Genomic DNA, 25,432 nt, shown 5'->3' with positions numbered 1-25,432 from the left:
GCAGTAAATGAAGGAAATGCCTTCCCATTCTTCCCTCACATGATTCCATGGCTACATGTGCTCCATCATTTCTCTGTAAAGACCAATCAGTAAATCTTAAGCCTGGTGACTCCTCTCTCATACTGCAGACAATCTGGCAGCCCAAGTCAAGTTAATGTCAGAATTACAACAACTAATGTCTTGACATTCCCAATGTTGCCAACTGGAATATCAAAGCAGAATGGAGAGCGTAGGGGTTAGGGGGCAAACAAATAGGGACAAGAATAGCTGGATATTAAGATAGGGTGTCTGACCAGAGATAGGTGATGGAGGGAAAGACAGAAAATTGGAGAGCTGATTCATACCCAATTCCATGAGGATCCCGTTTATATGAACGCTACTCTGTGGAAGGACTCGAAATGACACTCAAGCCAGCAACAGTCAGGCTATTGTGCTTTTTTTCTAGGAGGTGGATAATGGAGTTTGGACTGAATTGTATTCATGGTCGCAGCCAAATTTAAATAATAATATTGATAATAATAATAACAACATGTGTTTTTGTTACATAAAAACTGCTATGCATGACTGCTGCCACTCATAACAGCAATGCAAGATGAAATCATCCATATATATATATATATATATATATATATATATATATATATATTAACACGTATATGGATTTTTCTATCTATTCCCTTTTCTGTCCATACCAAAAACAGCATGCATCGGATAACACATCAGTCACACTAGAGAAAACAGAGATAAGAGCTAAAGGCTAAATGTGCTTGACTGTTGTGGGCTAGGGATGCGCTGTGGCTCACCAGGGGTTAATGCAGAGTTTATCTAGGCAGAAGCAAAGGACGAATCTTTATCATAGAAAATAATTAGTCAGTGGAAGAGAAAAGGTTCAGGCAGGTTATCACTGGCTATATATAGCAGTGGCATGGAAGGTGTCAGTCTGTTCATGTGACGTCCCATTATATGCAAGGAGTGAAAATTAAAATAAATAAATAAATATATAAAATAAATAAACAAGCATAAGTACCCATCAGGCTGTCTATCCGCCTTCTCCCTCTTCTATATTAAAGCATCCTGGTGTAATCTAACGTATGAAAACCCCTCTTCATTGTCACCGAGAAAAAGCTAGCTGGCATAGGGTGCAGGCTGGCAGACCACTGCACATCTCTGCAGGTGATGACGTCACCGAGCCCTGGAGCTGCACTGTCTGCCCCTCACACAGACCTTCTGTATGCTCTGCTTTCACCAACCATAAGCTACAAGATTTCATTTTTTTTTTCTACAGGCATCTGAAAGTTGTCCTAACTTTTCCTCAGGATTTCATAGCTACTAGCTCTATCCAGAAGCCAGGACCCCCAGGGTATTAGTACTGCCACTACTGTGCCACTCATCTGGAGAACTTGCGCCACTTTATCAAAGGTAAGAGCCAAGAAGTCGCAAAAAAATGCTTTTAGAGTTTGAGTATTGTGTGTGCTGGCCTGAATGTCACCTAAGTCTTGAGACTTTACTATCTATCTTGCAACTTGTAATATATATATATATATATATATATATATATATATATATATATATATATATACACAACAGATATGTATTATACACATAGTGTAGTGTATTGTGTGCAGGTATAAGTGTATATAATATACATACACTTGTGAGATTTGCCTATATGTGGGTGATCATAGAATGTACATTACTGCAGTACAGAGAATGGTACATCTAGCACTGTCAGCAGCCCGCATACTGGTTGGGAAGATGCCATCTGTGCCAGTCACAGCAGAGAGGCCTGTGGGGCTTATTTCTGGGGTGAGCTGTACTCCACTGCTGTCAGGGTGAGGGATGGGGGGAAGTGTTCACCTGAAACCCCCACAATAAGTAAATAGCGCACCCGCCATGTCAATCCATCATGTCCAGTGCTGCACACCAGCAAGGCTAGCCTATCTTCTTATGATCGTCGATGGCCATCTAATAAATAAAAATGTCAGATGGTAATATATGGGCAGTAGTGGGAGAAAAACCTAATAAATGTATTTGCACAATTATAGTCTTGACACAGTATGTTAGAATGGCGGTGATATTGGGATGGACTACTGGGTTTACTGGTGTACATGAAAAGCGGCTTGGGATTATGAATTCAAACTATAGTGCTCATAGAGTATATATATATAGAGTGGTAGAGTGGAAAAGAAAAAGAAAGAAAGAAAGAAAGAAAGAAAGCAAGCAAAAGAGAGGGAGAAAGAAAGAAAGAAAGAAAGAAAGAAAGCAAAAGAGAGGGAGAAAGAAAGAAAGAAAGAAAGAAAGAAAGAAAGAAAGAAAGAAAGAAAGAAAGAAAGAAAGAAAGCAAAAGAGAGGGAGAAAGAAAGAAAGCAAAAGAGAGGGAGAAAGAAAAAAGAGAGGGAGGGAGAAAGAAAGAAAGAGAGAGAAAAAGAAAGAAAAAGAGGGATAAAGAAAAAAAGAAAGAAAAAGAGAAGGAGAAAGAAAGAAAGAAAGAAAAAGAGAGAGAGAAAGAAAGAAAAAGAAAGAAAGAAACCCCTGAAGAAGGAGAAGGGGTGATCCATGCTGAGAAGAGAAGAGCAGGAAGGAGAGGGGGAAGGAGCAGGGAGACATATCCAGATAAAACCAATCTCCTTTGCAGTATGACGGTTTGATTATTTTATTATAGCCGGACCTGCTGCTTTGTATACATTGTACCATCAAGTTAAATACTTAGAGCATTCCAGGGACCGAGGACTCTATTTTTACATCTTTTGATGTCTCCAGTGGTGGTGAGGAGCCAGAGATACTTCCTAGAGTTCCAGTCAAGACATGGCGCACTTCATCCAGCCCATGTGCACGTCCTGAGGGGAGGCGGCAGTGGAGGGGTTAATCGGGCAGGGGTTAGGGGGGACTAGCCGCTCAGTGGAGAGTAACCACAGGCAGGGGAGTCAGAGAGACAGGAGGTGAGTATGAGTGAGGGCTGCAGTGAGTGTGAGTGTGGGAGCGTGTGGTTGGGCAGTGTCTACACCCGTGCGCTCTCTCCCCTCCTCCCCAGCCATACACTAGGCTGTGTGCAGTAGAAGGGCTTGTATTTCTCTGTCTATCCAGCGCGCACTGCCCTCCAGACACACCGGAGACACACTGACAGTCACCCCGTCACACGGCTGCCCTTCCTGTCACCCTCTCGTCACAGCCGTGTGCCCATCTCTGGCTGGAAGAAGAGCCGCTGCCGCCTCCATGCTGGCGAGAGGACGCGCTCCAGGATCCGTCTCCCAGGGAAGGGTCGCCGGGGTCTGGGGATGAGATCCCGGCCACACAGCGAATCCAGCACGGGATGAGATGAGGAGGTCGCTGCTGCCCCTCTGACCACCATTAACCCCTCTCGGTCCTCCCTGTGCATGCATTCCGGTGCGAGAAGCCAGCCTGCACCATCTACTGCCAGAGACCAGCACATTGCAGTCTGCAGGAGCCGACAAGGGCCTTCCAGCCGACAAAGGACTCCCAGGTACCGTGCTGCCCCAAATCTGCCCCCCTGTGCCAGGCTCAGTCCACAAGGCTCTGGATCACCATTACACTGCTTCTGACTTGTAGTATCATTAGAACTACTAGGGACTATATTATTATTACTAGACGGTAGATGAGGGGTTACAGGCCTGACTACACTGCTCACATATAAGCCACACTGTCCCATACATGATAGAACAGGAAATCCTATTTCATTTACTTCATATGCACGGGCCTATCCCCAGCATACAGGTGCTTTCCTCCAAAGGGTTAACACTAATTATCTGTAAAAAAGTAAAAATCATGAACTATTACTAATGTGACTGACAATGCACATCCCCAGCACTTCTAGGTCGAGGGACTTGAAATAATGTCATAGTCCTAATAACACTAAACAGAAACTAAAGTTTGTACCTTGTATATTAATATATATCTATATATACAATCTATCTATACATCTTTATAATATATATTTGTGTGTGTGTGTATATATATATATTTATATTATGTAATCATTATCTATGTATATATCTGTAAAAAATTATAATTTTAAAACAGGTTTGTTTTTCGGAGTATTCCTATCTGCAGACAGTGAAGGGTGTCTTCTGGAGCCTACTTAAGGAATGTCAGTTATCTGGTCACTGGCTCCTTGCTAGTAATGTCAGATGGATATAGTTTGGGGGTTAATTAGATAAAGTGAAGTCAGGATAAATGTATATACAGAACATTACTACCCATAGCAACTGCAGACGGCTAAAGAGATAGTTAGATCAGTTGCAGTAGAATGGCATTATGACTTACATTATGTATTGTATATATTTATAAATTTATACTATATCTGTATATTACATTTCTGCATGTATTGAATGTATTTGCTGTATAGAAATATGTGGTTTAATATTTTAGAGTAGTAGTAGTAGTAGTAGGAGGAGGAGGAGTGTATGTATGTGTGGCTACCTCTGCTTTCTACTTGCAGTAAAATAATTATTGAATGTGCACAATATAAAATAAACATTTACCTTAAGGGGTAATATATAGAGCAAGTTATTACACACACACACATATATATATATATACACACCAGTGCAAGCACTGATTGGATTGACAGAATATTGTCTCCCCTCGTCCTTTAAAACTATTTTACAAAACCTAACTTCACTGTAAATATAGAGTAGAGAGATAGATAAATAGATGATAGATAGATGAAAGATAGATAAATAGATAGATAGATAGATAGATAAAAACATGCAAAGAGGCAGTACTCTCCAATAATGAAAAAAGAAACAGAAGTTTATTCATCCATGTTGACACATGAGCGCATAAACTTCTGTTTCTTTTTTCATTATTGGAGAGTACTGCCTCTTTGCATGTTTTTACATTTTCGGCAAGTCTAGTCCCCTTGGGCTTGCACCTCAATTTTTCTCTTTTGTTTGCTTTGGTACTGCTATTTCTCAACTTTTTTTTATATAGATATGAGATAGATAGATAGATAGATAGATATAATATAGATGGATAGATAGATATAAGATAGATAGATAGATAGATATGAGATAGATAGATAGATAGATAGATAGATAGATAGATAGATGGATAGACATAGACAGATAGATATGATACAGATAGATAGATAGATAGATATAGTTAGATAGATAGATATAGACAGATAGATATGAGACAGATAGATAGATAGATAGATAGATATGAGACAGATAGATAGATAGATATGAGACAGATAGATAGATAGATAGATAGATAGATAGATAGATAGATAGATAGATAGATATGAGACAGATAGATAGATAGATAGATAGATAGATAGATAGATAGATATGAGATAGATAGCTAGCTAGATATGAGAATACAAAAAAAAAATAAAGAAAGTAAGCACTGAATAAAGTAAGATAAGGGTGCAAAAAATCCTCCAAAGACCACCGACCCAGGGTACCTGAATAAAGGCAGTCCACTACGTTTCACTTTATTTGGAGTACTATCTCTGTTACTTTTCTGAAGATAGATATGGGATAGATAGACAGATGGATAGCCAGACACATAACAGATAGATAGACAGACAGACAGGGCAGTGGTGTATGTGAAGAGAGAACCCCTTAGCAATGTGTAAAGTAATCCAAGCAGTAATGGGATGGGTAGTAGCACAGACAGGGCCTCCTCCTCCTCCCTTTAGAAGCCAGCTTTGGTGCAGCCACAGGCACTGCTATCCAGAGACATAATACGACCTGCATTTGCTTAAAGCGCAGGGTCCCAGTGTAATATGGCGGACACTGATGAGGGATATGAGATGCCTGATACTCCGGTGGAAGCAGACCCCAAGGAGCTCCAGTGTGATCCTAAGCAGGACAGCCAGCTGGGGGCCAGCAGCAAGACCCCCACCTCCCCCCCAGCCGCCTTTACCCAGCAGGTAAGCAGCCCGGAGACACAGCCAGGGCACACTGTATGTGAGAGACAGCAGCCATGTTCAGAGAGAGGGAAGTGAGAGCTGAGTGCACCCGAGGGTCCTACTCCAGAAACTCCATCTACTCCTAGTCTGCAGCATAGCTATATATATAGAAATAACTTTAGTTTCTTGAAATATTTTGAAATGTATTTTTGCACTATAGTTTTTTGTAATATTTGCAACATTTAGTCACCATTTACACTCTACATGTAGAAATCCCCAGGATTCAGTTGTAGGCACAGGAGCCCACAGGAGTATGAAGTGATTAACATGTAGTGGTCTGTGCCCAGGGCATGGAAGGCATCAAGGTGTTCCTGCACGAGCGGGAGCTATGGATGAAGTTTCATGAAGTAGGCACCGAGATGATCATCACCAAGGCCGGCAGGTAAGTGCACAGACTGCTGGGTTTTAGGAAGAGTGGGTAAGTTTTACTTTCCTATGATAAGTGCATGCATTTATCCTTTATTAATATATTAAGAGCCAAGACCTAGAAACTCCTACACTGGTGGTAAGATGAAACTAAACATTAAGTGTCTCACTACACTATATATATATATATATATGTATATATATATATATATGTATATATATGTATATGTATATATATATATATATATATATATATATAAATATATATATATATATATATATATATATATATATATATATATATATATATATATACATATACATATATATATACACACACACACACAAAAGAAAGACATAGGAAAGTCTGTGGGTACAAATTAGTGAAGAACTTAATACCGGAGAATGCACTGACCATAAAAATACAATGGAAAGCTGAAAAACAAAACAAAATAACAAACAAACAAGACAAAACCATGTATGATAAATGGGTCCAGAAAATGTGCTAATTGGGATCAATGCAAGAAAGTGACAAGCTGGGGCTAAAAATAATAAAAGGGCCAGGAGCCGAGCAGAGGAGGTGGAGGACACAGCCATTATGGAGTCCCTGGAAGGAGTCCAGGATATCGGGCAGCGGCCTGGCAGATCCACAGGATTTTCTAGTGTGATCTAATCTGGAGACATCTCATTCTGCATGTATTATGGAGACCCCTGTGCAGTCCTGGACCTCCTGTATACATCGTGTATGTGTGTGCGACAAGTGGTTAATGCAAGTCCCTGTGCACACTGCTAAAATGTAGATGAATAGTCAGGACGATCCACTTTCCTCCGAGCAGGGAAATAAATGGCCTTTACTGCACTATTGTTTAAAAAAGAGAAAATAGCAAAAATCGCCTTTAAAAGCGGTGCCAGGAATAGGTAGGACTCATGGGCACACAGCCCCGGGCGCCCGGGAGGGTGAATTTATCTACCAGCAATATTATATGCTCCTGTACTTACAGTACGACCATTGCTAAAATACAATGATTTCTAGTGTCTTATGACAGGGGCAGGGAATAATCATCTGCATCTTTGTTATGGTTTTGAATATGGTCAGATTATAATAGTTTTTAAATATTAAACACCAGGCACATCATAAACAACCTAGTAATAATAATAATAATAATAATAATAATAATAATAGTAGTAATAATAACAGTAATAATAACAACAAAAGTATTAATGATAGTAGTAGTAACAGTAGTAGTAATAATAAAAATAATATAATTATTTACGTATAATTACTGTATTACAGCTTTATTACTTTGTGTTTTTTTGTTTATTTATTTTTTGTTTTAAAAGTAAAATGAACCCCGAAAGATGGTGGATCGGGAGCTTGTATGATGGAAAATAACCTGTAGTTATAAAATGTGCAGCTATCAGGAAGCAATGTTCATGTACAGGACAAACACTAATATTAATATTCAAAGAGCGGGGGTCCTGTCTGCGGCATCACATAGGAGAATATACATTACTGCAGAATCTTCCCAGACTTTTCTACTTATGTGATGGCTTCATGTGATGCAAGTGATTCCCAAAGTGAAATGTAACTTCAGTGTAGCCCCGGGTATTCTAGCAATATCAGAGGCTGTGCTGCAGTGGAATTCAGTTGTCAGATGTAAATATGGAGAACATAAGGAAAATGTGCAGTAATCACAGCTAGAAATAATCCCAAACCTTCCACTAAAGTGCTCAGTGCTGAATATATAGACTGCTGAGTAGGGAAGAAAGGTTGTATTCAGCAGTAAAAAAAATATAAAAAATAAATATACATATCAATCTATCTAAGCTATCTATCTTCTATCTATCTATCTATCTATCTATCTTCTATCTATCTATCTATCTAATATCTATCTTCTATCTATCTATCTATCTATCTATCTATCTATCTATCTTCTATCTATCTATCTAATATCTATCTTCTATCTATCTAATATCTATCTATCTATCTATCTATCTATCTATCTATCTATCTATCTATCTATCTAATATCTATCTTCTATCTATCTAATATCTATCTATCTTCTATCTATCTATCTATCTATCTCATATCTATCTCATATCTATCTATCTATCTATCTATCTATCTATCTATCTATCTATCTATCTCATATCTATCTATCTATCTATCTATCTATCTATCTATCTATCTATCTATCTCATATCTATCTATCTATCTATCTATCTATCTATCTATCTATCTATCTATCTATCTATCTAATATCTATCTATCTATCTAATATCTATCTATCTAATATCTATCTATCTATCTAATATCTATCTATCTATTTCTCTATCTAGTTAGCTATCTTATATCTAAATTTACACATCTTCTGTATATACATTTAAAATCACTGTAGCCATTTTTTTTTTTCACAGTTGTACAGTTGACTTGATGTTCCCTACTAATTGCCTCAGTAAAATATCATGGATTTCTACATTAATGCCACCCCTAGATTCCAATTAGAAAAGTCCAGCAGCCTTAGTATGGATCTCTTATGAAAGTCTCTGCTGGGTCTAGGTGTGTTAGAATATATGCCAGCTTTTTATGAAATGCTATAAAAGTTTAATAAAAAGAATTGGAACATGGAAAATCATTCCCACAAACACTGCCTTTAAATTCCACAATGATTATGAAATTACACAAATATTTGAGATGATTTTAAAATAATTACTGCACCAGGAAGTTTAATCTCCTGTATGACCATGCCACTTATGAATAGTTTTCTGCAGCTATCATCAATCCTGTGTCTAGGTACCTTATATCCTCCTATAATTAGTATTTACTAAGCTCTCATGACTGCATAGATGGAAGAACTCCAGCAATAGATTCAGCACCAGTTTTATCACAGAAAAGGGAATTCTATTGAGACCAAATGAATTATTGAGGAAGAGGAATTGTTCTCTGTGACTCTATTTAATTATTTTATAATGAAAAATGTATCATTTATCACAATGGATGGGCTGTATTTCCAGACATACTTCTGGCTGGTATACTTTAGCCAATGCTGTTAGATCAATGAGGAGTGGACCAAAACAGCCATAAAATGAGTCAATTCTTAATTATATATTGCAATTCTGTTAGGCTGTAGATAACTAGATACATGAATGAATGCAGCATAGTGTACTAAGTAATAAATAGGGCTCACAGGTAACATACAGTCAATCTAATAGCTGCAGAGGCCATTTACATCTTGTGATTTTTCAAAGCACTGGTGAATGATCTGTAGTATGAAAATTCATTACAAACATTGCATTATTCTAATTATCTAACAACTTTGCAAACAATAATGATTTTTTTAAATTAGAGGTTTTTATTTTACTTTTTATTTCTAGTTCTGTTTGTTAGGTGTGAATAGAGGTTGTTGAACAGGAGGACAAAACTACCTGATGATATAACAGGATCTTTATGTTAGAATTTATAATCAACCCTATGTAATCACTGAAGGAAGTCTGCCACAAAGTGTGGTTATGGGAAAAGATGGGGGAGTATATGATGTATAAACTGGAGTAAACCTTTGTAATTATTGAACCTTCTAACAGTAGTGTGCCTGCCCCAAATCCAATACTAGGTAGGACACATGAGAAATGGAGATATTTTCTATTCCATTGATATAGCAGCACAGGAAGGCAATCACATATTACTGGACCTTTGCAACATCAGAAAAACTGTTTCTTTGCTGTGTAATAGAGAATGGTATGTCTAGATAAATGTGGGCAATAATTATTAAACAGGGAGGACAGAGTCACCAATTAATCTGTGCTTATGGACAGAAGGCACACCCTAAATAATAAAACTAATATTGCCTGCAGGGATCAAGTGGAAAGAATGTGTACAATTATAACTATGTTCCAGTTTTACTTTTCCACTAAAGTTAAGAGATTGTACTAAAGTCTTTCCTCATATATTCATGCTCAATTATCCTGTTCACAGGCGTATGTTTCCAAGTTACAAGGTAAAAGTTACTGGCCTCAATCCGAAAACCAAATATATCCTTCTCATGGATATTGTGCCAGCGGATGACCACAGATACAAGTTTGCTGATAATAAATGGTAAGTTGCTTATCTTTGTCTATTTAAGCCAAGCGTGCTCATCTAGTCAGAGAATTGATGCTGATGTTTCTTTTTGGCCTATTTTGTTATAATCATCAGTTGCAAAATATGAGGTCAGTGACTACACGCAGGGACTTTTTGATCTGGTGTAAAAGATACTAGGATTTGTGCACCAGTAGAGGTATTTGGAGTTGCTTGTACATGGAACTGAAGGGCTAGACAACAGGGCCAGCCTGTCATACATGAGTGCTGTCCTCCCCTGCACATAGCTGGTTATCAGAATTTGCAAGAATGTTGGGAAATGGGGTACGTTTGGAATGCATATTCTGACATTTTGTAGTCTGTTTTGGTTTTTACTTGAATTAGCAACTTATGCAATGTTGTTTACCTGTTACCATTGAGGAAATGTGCAATGGAAAAAAAAAATGTCTTGCTACAGACACCAGATTAAAAATTAGTATCAGCTAAATTACCTGTATGTCCTGGGCAATGGTCTACTTCTACATCACAGCTGTAACATATTTTCCATTACGTCTAACTTTCAAAAAGCCTCTTATATGCTCGGTTGTGGACATCTCAATGCCTATTCATGTGGTGGTGGACCATAATTAAATTGCAGTTAAATTGGATTGTATTGGATTGGAAATTTCATGCATCCTTTAGGCTAGGGCTACACGGTGACATGTGCCGCGTGCCATTCATGTCGGACCAGTGTCGCGCTACATTTATGGTAATGATAGTCTATGGTGTCGCACTGCGACATATGACATGCTGCGACTGCGACACGACAATCACAAAAAATCCATCCAAGTTGGATTTTTGTGCGACTGTCACGTCGCAGTATGTCGCATGTTGCAGTGAGACACCATAGAATATCATTACAATCAATTTTGTTGTGTAGCCCTAGCCTTCGGTTGGGTTCACACATGACTGATTAGCTGCGGATTGGCTTGCGGCGAATCCGCAATGTTGTACGGTAGTAGCAAAGTGAATGAGAATTTCAGAATTCTCATCCACTTGCTGCATAAAAAAAAAAAGCATATTGCGGATTTAAAATCTGCAGCATGTCAATTTATACTACCGATTTCATTGAAGATTTCACCCTTTTGAATGCAAAAAATGACACTGCATATAGTCTGCAGCTTTTCTGCAACAAAATCCGCAGCATGTGCACACACCATTTGGTGTCCTGTTTCTGCTGCAGAATAGAAGCAGAAATGCTGCAGATTCTCTGCTGCAGAAAGTCCGCAGCTAATCAGTCACGTGTGAACCCAGCCTCACGTTCAGGTTTCCTCGTGCAGTTTTGGAAGCCAAAACCAGGAGTGAATTCAACAAACAGGAGCAGTCATATCTATCCTTTATACTTTCTGTCCTATTATGAGCCACTTCAGATTTTTTTCCAAAACTGCATGCAGAAACCTGACCACGTGGCCGTACCCTTAGGCCTATTGCACACGACCGTATGGCTTTTTCAGTGTTTTGCGCTCCGTTTTTCACGGATCCGTTGTTCCATTTTTTGTTTCCGTTGTGTTTCTGTTTGTGTTCCGTTTTTCCATTCTGTTTTTCCGTATGGCATATACAGTAATTACATAAAAAAAATTGGGCTGGGCATAAAATTTTCAATAGATGATTCCGCAAAAACGGAACGGATATGGAAGACATACGGATGCATTTCCGTATGTGTTCAGTTTTTTTGCGGACCCATTGAAATGAATGGTTCCGTATACGGACCGTATACGGAACACAAAAAACATCCCGTAAACGGAAAAAAAAAAACAGTCGTGTGCATGAGGCATTAGTGTTTTGAACAGTTTTAGGGCTCATTTACATGAACGTGCCGTTTTTTGCGGTCAGCAAATTGCGTATCCACAAAAAACGGATGCCGCCCCGTGTGCCTTCCGCAATTTGCGGAACGGAACAGGAGGCCCATTATAGAAATGCCTATTCTTGTCCGCAAAACGGACAAGAATAGGACAGGACTCATAATTTGTGCGGGGCCACGGAACGGAGCAACGGATGCGAACAGCACACAGAGTGCTGTCCGCATCTTTTGTGGACCCATTGAAATGAATGGTTCCGTATACGGACCGTGTGCGAACGCAGAAAACGGCCCGTATACGGAACGCAAAATACGTTCGTGTGAACAAGTCCTTACCCAGAAATGTGTAACTCTTACGGCTGCAACACAATAGAAGACACTGTCCACTTTATTTGAGGACCAATACTTCTAATAATGTCAGCCCACAACTAATATACACTAATATATTGTATTGAAAGCAATAATAACATGTTGCACACCAGGGAAGCAGAACTCATAGTAGTAAAATACATCAAGACATACATAAGGTGTGCTAAAATCTGGTGAAAAAATAGCTAAGGCTTTAATACATTTCGAAGGATTTACCATGGCAATTTTTCTCGAGTCAGAGTTGGAGTACTTTGCTCCAAATTCAAGTTTGTCAAATTTGCTGGATCTTTAAATCTAACACTTCTGTCTAGAAATGCGACTCCAGGTTTTTATGCCAGCCTCTTACTGGAGTGAGATCTTGATGTTTTTGGGACTTTTTAAATAAGTCACAGTGATAAATCTGGAGTGAAACTCATTAACATAGCTAACCATGCCCACTTTTCTAAAGTGGAGTGAGTGGCGTAAAAATGCAGAAATCCTCATTTTTTTGTACAAATAAGCCCAAAAAATAGCACTTTTATGCCTTTTCAAAGCCAGAATTCTGGGTATGATAAATTCCTCCCATGTTGTATGCTGCAATGTTACTGCAATGATTACACTTCTATTAACACTATTCTTAGGTTTCTAACTGCTTCAGAAATGTGTCCAAATATGATAACTGGACCATTCCCTGGGATCCTGTGGTTTACACAAAAGTAAGAAAGTGTATGGATAGTTTATTGAGCAATCTTAATAGAGCACAGAGAATTCTGGGATCTAATGAACCATTTGAATTGATGTTCCAGATTGGATTGGTGTTACTCCTACTCTAAAAGGAGCTGATTGTAGTATGAAAGGGTCTTTACCAGAGTAATAAACATGGGGGGAAACATGACCTGATAGAGTTTATCAAGTTAATGAGAGTTGCTCTGGCTAGGTGTCACCTTCTGAACTGAATGTGACCAATTCAGCTGACCATGATAGGCAGATGCTCTAATTGTTATGTACAAGATTGTCAATGACTGTACTCTGCAAGTGATTCCTGAATATGGTGATGCCCTATGATACCCCTAAGACCTACCTATGCCATTAATGGCTGCCACTACTAGTTACAAGGCTTTCTCCATTTCCAAACGAGTCATAATATGCTCAGTGTTTTCTCCTAGAAAAACTGTTCCCCGTGCGACATATGTTACATGTACTATATGTGGTGTCATGTTATGAGTAGTCGTGTTTCTTCATATATACAACTTAGAAGATAACAGAAATGTAAATTTGACATCTACACAACATGAAACTAGACAGAGACCTAAGCAGATATCAGTTGCTTGAATAAAATTCTGCTGTTACACTGTGTAAACATTTCAATCTGAAGATAACTTTTACACTTGGAGATGTTACTGCTACTCTCATGTTATGATTGTTAGCCATTTTGCCCACTGTCCTTGGACAGAGCTTCTTTTGAAGGCTATGTTCACATGGCAGATTTTAGCGAGCGGATTCCACGTCTGTGCCGCCATTTATGCGGGAGTCTGCCCACAGTTTATCTCCATTCAATGAGCTTGTCAGCGGCACTGAAATTGAAATATCGAGGTAGAAACCGTAGCAGAATTGGACGTGGATTGTCAAAGTCTTCCTTGAGAACATAGCCTTAGTGATCCATAAATGTAATGTTATTACCGGTCATGAAGTCTGAAAGACTTCCATTGGGCAATTCTTTTTTTATCCTAACTCTACATGAAAACACTGATTATGTAGTTTAGTGATGTTCCTTATATAGAACCAACATTTTCCACAACACTGTACATATTGTTGCCATTTACATCAGCCCTTGAACCTAATGGGGCTTACAATCAGATTTTTCTATCTTAGGCATAGACACACACACACACTCACCTATCGCCTATTTTTTAGATTGTGGGGGGAGAAACCTTAGTGGCCTTGCACTCACAGGGGAGAAGGTACAAAGTACTTTCAAATGTTGTCCTTGGCTGGATTCAAAACTGGGACCCCAGTGCTGCCACGCCACAGTGCCAATCACTGAGCCACCATGCTCAGGTTGCTACATCAGAATACTTCCTCACTGACCCACTTTTTTCAGATTGCTACATCACAATACCTGTATCCTTTCCACACCACATTGTGACAATAAGGTCACGATTTCCATAATTTCCTTCCTTCTGACTTTTTTATTTGGGAATTTTAATTAGCATTTCTAAATTGACATTTAAAATCAGTCTTTTCCTGCTCCATACAATAGAATAGAACTTGTCCTGGTCTGATGCTGGAATATCATTTCTTTGAAAGCAGTTGAGGAGTCCATCACAAGAATCTCTTAAGGATCAATGAAAAATGGAGTATTCTATTAGTCTCCACATAACCCACCGCTTGCTGAGCAGAAGATCCTCGCTCCTGCTCTGGAAAGTTTTCTCTCTCACTTCCACATTCTTGCTGTGCTGTCAGGCTGCCCTTCCACTCATTTATCAGTGGTCCTTATCTGCTTTAGGTCTGAAGGGACTGTGATACTTTGTGCTACATTGTTTGCATCCCTGCATTTGAGAGTACCAAATTCAGTTTCGAGGCACTCAATTCAAACAGCTTCTAGACTCGGCTCAACCTTCCTTTTATCTTGAAGAATTCCCTTCTCTATAGTTATGCGGAAAAAACCAATGTGGACAACTCAACACAGTACCAATAGCAGTTTTCAATGTACCAGTCCACAGTCTTCACTGATGCTTAGAAATTGTAGCTTTACATTTCACATTAGAGAGAAGCTGTCCCCTCTCCCGACATGTCTGTTTTAGTAGATATGTGTATTCTCTATGGAGTAACAATCCAGGAACATGATTTTTTTTGAGAATTCTGTCCTGTACATTCCAGTTATTCCAACTAGAAATGTATTAATAAATTGACCACTGGGTGTTATCATTCTTCGTATCAAAGGGCTGTCCCGACACAATCTGACACTGACAGTACTTATTGGACAATGTCAGACTGTGTAGGGACACCCTCCTCCCACAGTGGTACCATACAGTTGTAATTTTAGTCATACATTTTCTAGTAGGAATAACATGAAGTTATAAAAAAGGATGATACAGAATTGTTACATTATAATGAATTCAAGCATTTACTAAAATAGACGGAATGAAATAATAGTACATTGCATTTTTTAAGTTCGCACTTAGATGATAGTCTGCAACAATATTCGCGCTGGCTAAAATACATCTGAAAATACACCAATCTGAAACCCCTAGAGAAACATGAAGACCCCATTAAAAGTGAATGGCCTATACGCATCCGCCATAGCTGGTATGGCTTTAATTGGGAACTCTATTATTAACTTTAACTTAGATCTGTTAATGATGTAAATAAATTGATTAATTGATACATTATGTTTTGCTATAAGAGGAATATTGGACTTCATAGTATATAAAAAGAGGCAAAATGTGGAGCCGTTACTTAAAGAAACCAATAAGATTCTCACTTTTTTGAATTTGCTCTCAAAATCTTACAACTGGTATATGATCACTTACAATATAATTTTCAATTATAGTCAGAAGAAATACTTTTCATGAAATTAAGAGACACCACATTAGGAGCGGTTCTTTGCCATCCTCATGTATTAGAGATATATTTGTAACTTTTACTAGTAGCTTTAAATATTAATATTGCTCTGAGTTTGGCTGAATGTAGATTACGCCTGTCTTATTGGATTACATTTTCAGTATAGAGAAAAAGTGGCATTGTAAAGTAGAAAATGCCTGCTAACAATATATAGAAGGATGCTACGTTCTGTCGTACACTTTGTACTAGTAATTTGTCATGGTTTCGGCTGAATAATCTGGTCATACGTTAACAGTCACATTTAGTTGACTGTAACAATGTCTTATAGGAGTTGGACACAGTTTTGCTGCTTGGAAGGCTTTCTGATACTTAAGACAGTTTTATTGTATATCACATCTTGTTCTATTTAAGAATGGGCGTTCCAAGCATAAGCCACAGTTTAAATATGTGTTCTTGGCGGAGAAGCAGAGGAACCCTCTCAGTAGAAGCTGTTGATGGAGAAATGCTTCTGTTGATAATTGTTTACCGTAACCAGTAAGTTTTATAATCAAGATCACACCAATCATTCCGCTAAAATCTATTGAGGAAAGTAGGAAATGGAAGCACAGATACAAAGTCATATAGGTACACCGCTACATAAAATAACATTTACTGTAGGTATAAACCACCACAAGAAGGTGGCAAAGCATGTGACATGTCTTCTCCTGCAGGATATCTTATTGAACACGTGGTCCATCCTACCATGCATGAAATGATACACTGCTTATAAAGTAAAAAAATATCACAAAATGTATTAAAATAGTCTACTTAATAGTATGACAGGCACATTTCTCTTTCCTATGCCATTTTATGCCATATACACCAAGATTTTGCACCAAAAATGGTTCAAGCCTTTCATAAATTTGAAGGATTTTACAATTCCTCTTAGAAATACCTCTTTTTTTCCATATTTTTCAAAAATGTTGAGGTAGTCCTAAAAAGTATAAAAAAAAACGCAAAGCAAATTTGATGCAATCCATTTTTGTCACAATTTGTGCTATCATTCCCGCACATTTTGCAGACTAAGGGGTTGTTCACACCTCGCTTTTTAAGTAGATATAATGTATAGTTTAGACATGAAATAAACATATACAAACCTATGCAATTTTATCCTTATCCTTTCAGGTTTTTTTTAACATATATGTTTCACAGATGTGCATACTTTTCAATACATTTGTATTCTTTATTTTTGAGTGTCTCTGTTTTTTGTTGAAACCTTTCTTGTTTAAAATAATGATTTGAAGATTTGAAGGAATCATCTGCAAAAAACGGATACGTTTAACAGATGGAAACGTAATGTCTTACGTTTTCATCCATCTTTCATTGACTACAGTGTAAGAAAAAAAACGAAAGTTTCTATATGTTATTTTTGCAGGACAGAATAGCGCGGTAAGTTACACTATTCTGTCCTTCAAAAAAAAAAACACATAGAAACATAAATAGAGACAAATGGAGTCAAAAGAATTATAGTTTATGGGTACGTCAAGCAGTACATTTCAATATGATTTTACTTTGATCAAATATTTTAACTGTATACTGAAAGTAAAGCAAAATGAGATGTGAACAGCCTCTAAGGGGAAATTTATCATGAGGGATATATTTTAAGTCAGTTTTGCTACAGTCTGCATTGGAGTACTTTGAGCCAAATTTAAGACTCATCGCACGTTGTTTGTTAAATTTTCTGCATCTCATCACCCCCAATTTCCCATCCGCTCTTGAAAACTGGAGTGAGTAATGTAAAGATGCAAAAAGTTGTGACATTTTTGTGCATGTGAAAAAAATTACAAATTCCTATTTTTTGACTTTTTGAACCCAGAATTCTGGAGTACAGGGCTTGCTAAATCTTCAGTGCTTCATCGAACATTACATATGATTGACTGTGCTCAATCAGGTCTCTACATTTCCATGCAGAAATAAAAACACAGGGAAGGAATTAATAGTTAAGTTGTGTTTTTTTTATCAATAGTGTCAAGAAATACACTTGCTTTCATTGCATTGTTACACACCTGCAAAACATGGCCAAAATTGGCAGCAACCTGATTTGGAGAGACAACCTTTTTTTTAGATTTGCTAAGCACACACTTATGAAAATGGAGCACAGTAATAATAAAATTGGCGCCAGTGCAATGTGGTTGCACTTATTTTAGTAAAAGTATGCCAGGAGGATGCCTGGCTTGGAGTTTTTGCGATATTTTAAACAGTGGCACTTCATAAATATGTTACAAAAGTGATAAACTCTGAAATTCTGAAGTATTTACTCCAAATATGTAGGTGGTGCTGGATGGAGCAGTGCTAAAAAGTTGCAAATGTTTTGCGCAAGTGATCCCAAAAAGTCGTAAAAGCTCCTACGTGCAACTTTTTGAAGCCAGAATTCTGGTGTGCAGTGCTAGAAAAATTCCCTCCAAAGTCTCTTGTATTAATTTAAAGGGTTTGTCTGGCTTCCCATAATGATCAATATCAGGGGGTCCACAACTACCTATAAGCTGTTTGAAGAGACCGCAGAGCTCTCACAAGAGACCGCAGAGCTCTTCACTGTTTACCTGCACTTTGTCGACAATGCAGCAGTGAAGCAGAATGAATCCAACTGCTACGTCCAATTCAAGTGAATGGGACGGAGCAGCTGGAATTGCTCAGCAGGGCCACGCCGCTACATAAATTTGAGGCTTTCTCCAACAGGGCAGAGGGACTTTAGAACGTTGAGGAAAAAGCTGGTCCTAATAAAAGACCCCCCAAATATATCACAGTGGTACATGTTGAATAATAAATTTGGTGCAGACACTTAGACACTTTTGTTTAATTCTATACCAAGTACTGGTTGGCTTACTTTGTGACTTTTACATCAGAATTGTGGCACAATTGTGGCCAAAACGGCCCATTCCCATTCCAGTAGCCACACCCCTTTTCAGGTTAGTCATAGATCATTTTTCAAAACCTAGATGAACCAAATTGTACCACATTTTGGTGCAATTTACACCAAGTGCACTGACTTTATTAAATGTGGGCCATTCTGTTATTTTTTTAGTTGTATCACTAGTATTGAAAATATTTTTATAATTAAAGCAACTTTTTTCGACACATCATAGGAGCTATGGGCAAGGCCACATTAATGTTGATGAAGGCCCTGGGTAAAAAATTTGGCTGAGAAACTCATTCCACCTATGGAACCTAGACCACCTAACCCTTTATATCAGCCACATATTGGAGCGATGGCCACATATGCGTGTGTCCTTTCCACTAATATTCATGAGCATTCATGAGTTCGTTCACACGAACGTTTTTTTGCGTTCCGTAAATGGGCCATTTTTTGAGTTCCGTATACGGTCCATATACAGAACCATTAATTTCAATGGTTCTGCAAAAAAACGGAATGTACTCTGTATGCATTCCGTTTCCGTATTTCCGTTCCGTTCAAAGATAGAACATATCCTATTATTGTCCGCAAATCACGTTCCGTGGCTCCATTCAAGTCAATGGGTCCACAAAAAAAAACAGAACACATACGGAATGTATACGGAATGTATGTCTTCCGTATCCGTTCTGTTTTGAAAATTTTATGGCCAGCACATTTTTTTCTATGTAATTACTGTATACTGTATATGCCATACGGAAAAACGGAATGGAACTGGAAACACTACTGAAACAAAAAATGGAAAAACGGATCTGTTAAAAACGTCCCGCAAAACACTGAAAAAGCCATACGGTCTTATGAACAAGCCCTTACAGAGATGTCCAATTCAGTGACTTCACAGACAGAGCTATCTTTTGGCTGGCTAGGACCACCAAACAGTCATATGGAGATCTCTGAGAAGTAGAGGTCCCATAGGGGGTCATTGCATTCAATAACTCTATAAACAGTGGCATAACTAGAAAATGATAGATGAAGATCTAGTGCATGAAAAAGTGTGCTCATTTTAGCTCTTAATACAGTGTGCAAAACAGAACCATATAGAGTGCTGCATTGGGGCCCATTGGTTCTAGGTGAGGTTCAGTTTTCTGGTTCAAACTTACCTTTAGCAGCACAGAATTCACTGCTTCTAAGGCCTCTTGCACACGAACGTTGTGTGCCCATAGCCATATTGCGGCCCACATACGGCGGGTCCGCAATACATGGGCACCGGCCCGTGTGCACTAAGCATCATGGATGAGGACCTATTCACTTGAATGGGTCCACAATCACAAAGATGCGTAACAGAAGAACGGATCAGAACCCCACTGAAGCACTAAGGAGTGCTTTCGTGATGTTTCTGTCCGTGCTTCCGCACCGCAAAAAAATAGAACTTGTTCTATTTTTTTGGGGTGCGGACGGATCACGGACCCATTCAAGTTGAATTGGTCTCGATCCGTCCCGGCCACCGCACGGGTGTTGCCCGTGCATTGGGGACCGCAAATTGCAGTCCCCAATGCACGTAACGGATGCACAACGTTCGTGTGCAAGAGGCCTAAGGCCCCTTTCACACGGGCGAGTTTTCCCGCACGGGTGCAATGCGTGAGGTAAACGCATTGCATCCGCACTGAATCCTCACCCATTCATTTCAATGGGGCTGTATTCATGAGCGATGTTTTTCACGCATCACTTGTGCGTTGCGTGAAAATCTGTGTTTTTCACGCAACACAGGACCCATAGAAATAAATGGGGCTGCGTGAAAATCGCATAGAATCCGCAAGCAAGTGCGGATGCGATGCGTTTTTCACGCATGGTTGCTAGGAGACGAGGGATGAGCGACCCGGGTCCCCATTTAGTTTAATATTTTCCATTATAACATGGTTAGAATGGAAAATAATAGCATTCTGTAATACAGAATGCAAAGTGAAATGTCACTTGAGGGTTAAAAAATAATAAAAACATTACTCACCTCATCCACTTGATGGTGCAGCCGGGATCCTCTTCTTTGTTCTTCTTCTGCAAAAGGACCTTCGCTGACTTCAAATGGTGAGCGCGGTGACGTCAGCGCAGGTCCTGCTGAATGAAGTGAAGTCCTTTTGATGTCAGCGAAGGTCCTTTTGCAGGTCCTTCAAGAAGAACAAAGAAGAGGATCCCGGCTGCGCCATCAAGTGGATGAGGTGAATAATGTTTTTATTATTTTTTAACCCTCAAGTGACATTTCACTTTGCATTCTGTATTAAAAAATGCTATTATTTTCCATTATAACCATGTTATAATGGAAAATAATAAAATCTACAGAACACCTAACCCAAACCCGAACTTCAGTGAAGAAGTCTGGGTTCGGGTCTGGGCACCACATTCAGTTTTTTCTCACGCGCGTGCAAAACGCATTGCACTCGCACGGAAAAAACTGAACATCTGAACGTGATCGCAGACAAAACTGACTGCAATTGCGTGCCTGCTTGCGCAGGTTTCCCGCAATGCACCCTGAACGCATCCAGCCCTCACATGCGACGCCCATGTGAAGGGGTCCTAAGAGAACACTTTGTGCATTCTACCATAGGGCATATGATGGAGCATGCTGCATTTCGTGTTTTTACTGTGTATGCATGTTCCACTATGGTAATGTGCATAACATCCTGTTGAAATGCAGTGACACTATTTTCAGGATCTGTGTGATACTGGAAGTTGCCTCCTTTAACTGTTAAGCGACAATTTACATGAGCCGATGTCTGGGCCAAAAAAAGGATACAAACATTAATACAGGTACTAATGCTCATTTTTGATGATTTGCCCAAGTGAATGTGCCGGCAATCAGCCAACAAACAAGCAAACGTTGGTTTATCCGATTGTTTATGCAGCACATCGTCCTGTGTAAACAATAAAACTGTATGGGGATGAATGATCGTAGTAAAGTTCATCCTCATCTCTTTTTTGTTTGTGTTCCTGTAATCTGTATTCACATTCTCCTGCACTTTGTAAGCAAATAGCCAACTTATTACCTGATCTTGATGAGTATGATCCTTCAGTAATCCTGTGCCATTCAGTGGATTTCTTGGTTTGTGTTCTTGATGTAGGTCAGTTACTGGGAAAGCGGAACCTGCAATGCCTGGGCGTCTGTACGTTCATCCAGATTCTCCTGCTACTGGTGCACATTGGATGAGGCAGCTGGTGTCGTTCCAGAAACTGAAGCTCACTAACAACCACCTAGATCCTTTTGGACATGTAAGTATCCTTTTCCTACAATTTAAAGCGAATGTATCCACCAAAAAAAGACCTTTTGTTTAAATCAAGTTTTTATGTAAAACATTTTTTTTAAATGTTTTTGTTTTCTAGTTTTCCATAAATCTTACAATTTTCACACTGAACACTAAGCTTCATAACAGTCTAACTCTTTCTGTTCTGTAGAGATCACTTCTCAGTAGTCATCTCATTATCATCATAGGCAGGATTACAATGAAAGAGAATACCTATATACAGTTAACAGAGGATCCACCCTTCACAATAGGTGATGGCAACAGCCTCACCTCCTCCTGGTATCTACACAATGACCTATGCACGTGTCAAAGAGCACGCTCACGATACTGTGCCATAGAAGTCAAAGAATAATCTCCAGACAGCAGTTTCCTATGACTCTGTGACTGCTGTAACGCATACCTCTGGATGTTGGTTACATCAGCACTGGCAAGATGGCTGCCTGCATAATAATTTACATAAATACAATCAAAAAGAAAAACAGATTAGAAAAAAGAATATTCCTTCTCACTGCAGTAAGGTCTCTCTTTCTGCCATAGGCTAGTATGATACTTTGCTGACTGACTCCAATGCACGGCCTTGTAGATTTTCGACTTTCTAACTTCTCTTTCAGGAGCAGATTTATGCAGCAAATGTTGTTTAGCAGTAGAAACCTCAGAGGTGAAGATTCTCTGAGCTCAGGCCTAGGAGCAAGCACATATAGGTCCTTCCTCAGCAAATATAGAACAACACTCTCCCCTCAGCCGAGGGTGGACCCAGGTCCATCTCTTGGTAACCTAAGGAGTTTAAGCCAAAGTGTTAACCCTGACTTATCCATACAATACTATTCGGTATATAAATACGGCAAATCAGAACATTTCACTTAACAATATAACATTACAACAATTTAACCTTTTACAGTTATCCTTTTCAGGGGCTTGCACCATTATTTTTTTTATACAGTATAAACTAATGTGAGATAATTATTATTCATAGCAATCGACATGTGAGGACTGATGCTTAATACATTTATTTACGGTAATTGCTATGTATTCTCTTCTCTGACCAATTATGTAAATGACTGTCGATACAGTACATAGAGTATTTTTTAATGGCTTCCAATATGGCTTCCATATCAAAGTCATCTTAAATACAGGTAGACGTAGGATTTACATACAATAATACACAGCTCATATACACATAACTGGTGATCAATCTAATCTGCAGAAAATTATGAAAGCACTGTGTCCTAGCATTGAAATTTTAGTAGCTTAGAACGAGTATGTGTAAATTATGGAAACCAATTTCGCTGTCTTTTGAATATTACATATATATTATCCCAAAAAAAAAGGGGCTTGAGCATACATCTGTCATACATAAGGCTTGGTTCACATCATGTTTTTGCCATCTGTTTAACGTATACAAAAACTATATACGTTAACAGAGGCCTCATACTGATGTCATATAGTGGCATCCATTCATGATAGCGTTCCGTTGTGAAAAAAAGTATACTTTTTTAAATGGACTCTGCAGGATAGAAAAGCATGGCGTGCTACGCTTTTGTATCCTTTTTTTCCCTCAACGTATATGTTAAGAACTTTTCATGGTACACATGTGGTTCAGCACTATTGCTATGCTAAATATGTTTTTTATTTACTGAGCTTCATACTACCGCACCAGGCCGCTTGTATAAAAAGAGAAGCTATTGTTTAGTTCTTTCGGAAAGATGGTGTCCATTACCAGTTTGATATTTAGTATGGTATTACAGCATGTTTTTTTAGCATGGTATTATCACTACTATTTGCATACTTGTACCCCATCATGTACAGAAAGTGGATGCTTAAAGGGCTTCTGTCAGCCCACTAAACCGTTTTTTTTTTTTTTTGCTTAATAATAACCCCTACACTGCGATTTATCCATACATAAGTAAAATAAGAATTTTGGTTCAGTAGAATTTGCTAAAACCCTATTTTTATAATATGTAAATTACCTTGCTACCAGCAAGTAGGGCGGCTACTTGCTGGTAGCAGCCGCATCCTCCGATGGTAATGACGCCCCCTCTGCTTGTTGATTGACAGGGCCAGCGGACGGGATCTTTCTCCGCTGGCCCTGCCTGTTTTCATTCAATATCTGGCGCCTGCGCCGCGGCCGTACCTCTCTTCAATCGGCGCAGGCGCACTGAGAGGCGGCCACTCACTCGGCCGCTTCATCCTCAATGCGCCTGCGCCGATGACGTCACATCTACACCCGGCGCAGGCGCATTGAGGATGAAGCGGCCGAGTGAGTGGCCGCCTCTCAGTGCGCCTGCGCTGATTGAAGAGAGGTACGGCCGCGGCGCAGGCGCCAGATATTGAATGAAAACAGGCAGGGCCAGCGGAGAAAGATTCCGTCCGCTGGCCCTGTCAATCAACAAGCAGAGGGGGCGTCATTACCATCGGAGGATGCGGCTGCTACCAGCAAGTAGCCGCCCTACTTGCTGGTAGCAAGGTAATTTACATATTATAAAAATAGGGTTTTAGCAAATTCTACTGAACCAAAATTCTTATTTTACTTATGTATGGATAAATCGCAGTGTAGGGGATATTATTAAGCAAAAAAAAAAAACGGTTTAGTGGGCTGACAGAAGCCCTTTTAGCTGGGGCTAAAAAATTAGAAAAAAATCACTATTATTTTATTATAATTATTATTATTTATTGTATTTATTTATTGTGGTAAAATTGTAATCACAATACAAATCTTCACGTGCAATAATTCCCTAAAATTTGAAAGTGACCTTTGTGGCTATTCTTAACCTTCTAACATGGAATTTACTGAAAGTTATGGCTGTTTTCTTCTTTAAGGTTTGTGGGGAAAGTATAAGAACTTTGTAGTTAATGGAGGGACTTAGGGTTAGCATAGTAAAACCGGTGATCATAAAAAAAAATGTTATAATACAATGAAAGTGTTTCTTTAAAGCTTTATTAGTTAAAGATTCCTGTAAACCGCACCATTGTGACATGCTGTGTAGGGAGATGAAAGGGGCATAACGTGTATGAGGTACGAGGGCTGTGTATTCATTGCCTGATTATATTCTGTTAGTGAAATCATGCGGGTTTCCATAGTAACAGACTGGGAACACTGCCAAAAGGAATCTCAGATATTGCAACAAAA

The 25,432-nt window shown here is 38.9% G+C and overlaps 1 protein-coding gene across 7 annotated transcripts in view; it reads left to right on the top strand.

Annotated features, from left to right (window-relative positions):
• Positions 1-1,053: 1,053 nt before the first annotated feature.
• TBX5 (T-box transcription factor 5) overlaps positions 1,054-25,432 on the top strand; it is a 72,903-nt gene continuing 48,524 nt past the window's right edge. The window contains exons 1-6 of one of the 7 annotated variants that reach the window (XM_040416642.1): positions 1,054-1,173; positions 1,286-1,419; positions 5,736-5,896; positions 6,223-6,317; positions 10,275-10,394; positions 22,126-22,273. In XM_040416642.1, the coding sequence (XP_040272576.1) occupies positions 5,750-5,896; positions 6,223-6,317; positions 10,275-10,394; positions 22,126-22,273 (510 nt within the window). In that variant the 5' untranslated portion in view covers positions 1,054-1,173; positions 1,286-1,419; positions 5,736-5,749. Of the gene's footprint in view, positions 1,174-1,285; positions 1,420-2,492; positions 2,635-2,665; positions 2,940-2,961; positions 3,482-5,730; positions 5,897-6,222; positions 6,318-10,274; positions 10,395-22,125; positions 22,274-25,432 lie in introns of those variants that run through there. The other 6 variants (XM_040416641.1, XM_040416645.1, XM_040416646.1 and 3 more) reach the window with 6 other exon arrangements.

The sequence above is a fragment of the Bufo bufo genome, chromosome 2 (assembly GCF_905171765.1).
Source record: "Bufo bufo chromosome 2, aBufBuf1.1, whole genome shotgun sequence".
Lineage (NCBI taxonomy): Eukaryota > Metazoa > Chordata > Amphibia > Anura > Bufonidae > Bufo > Bufo bufo.
This window is presented reverse-complemented; position numbering and strand designations above follow the sequence as displayed.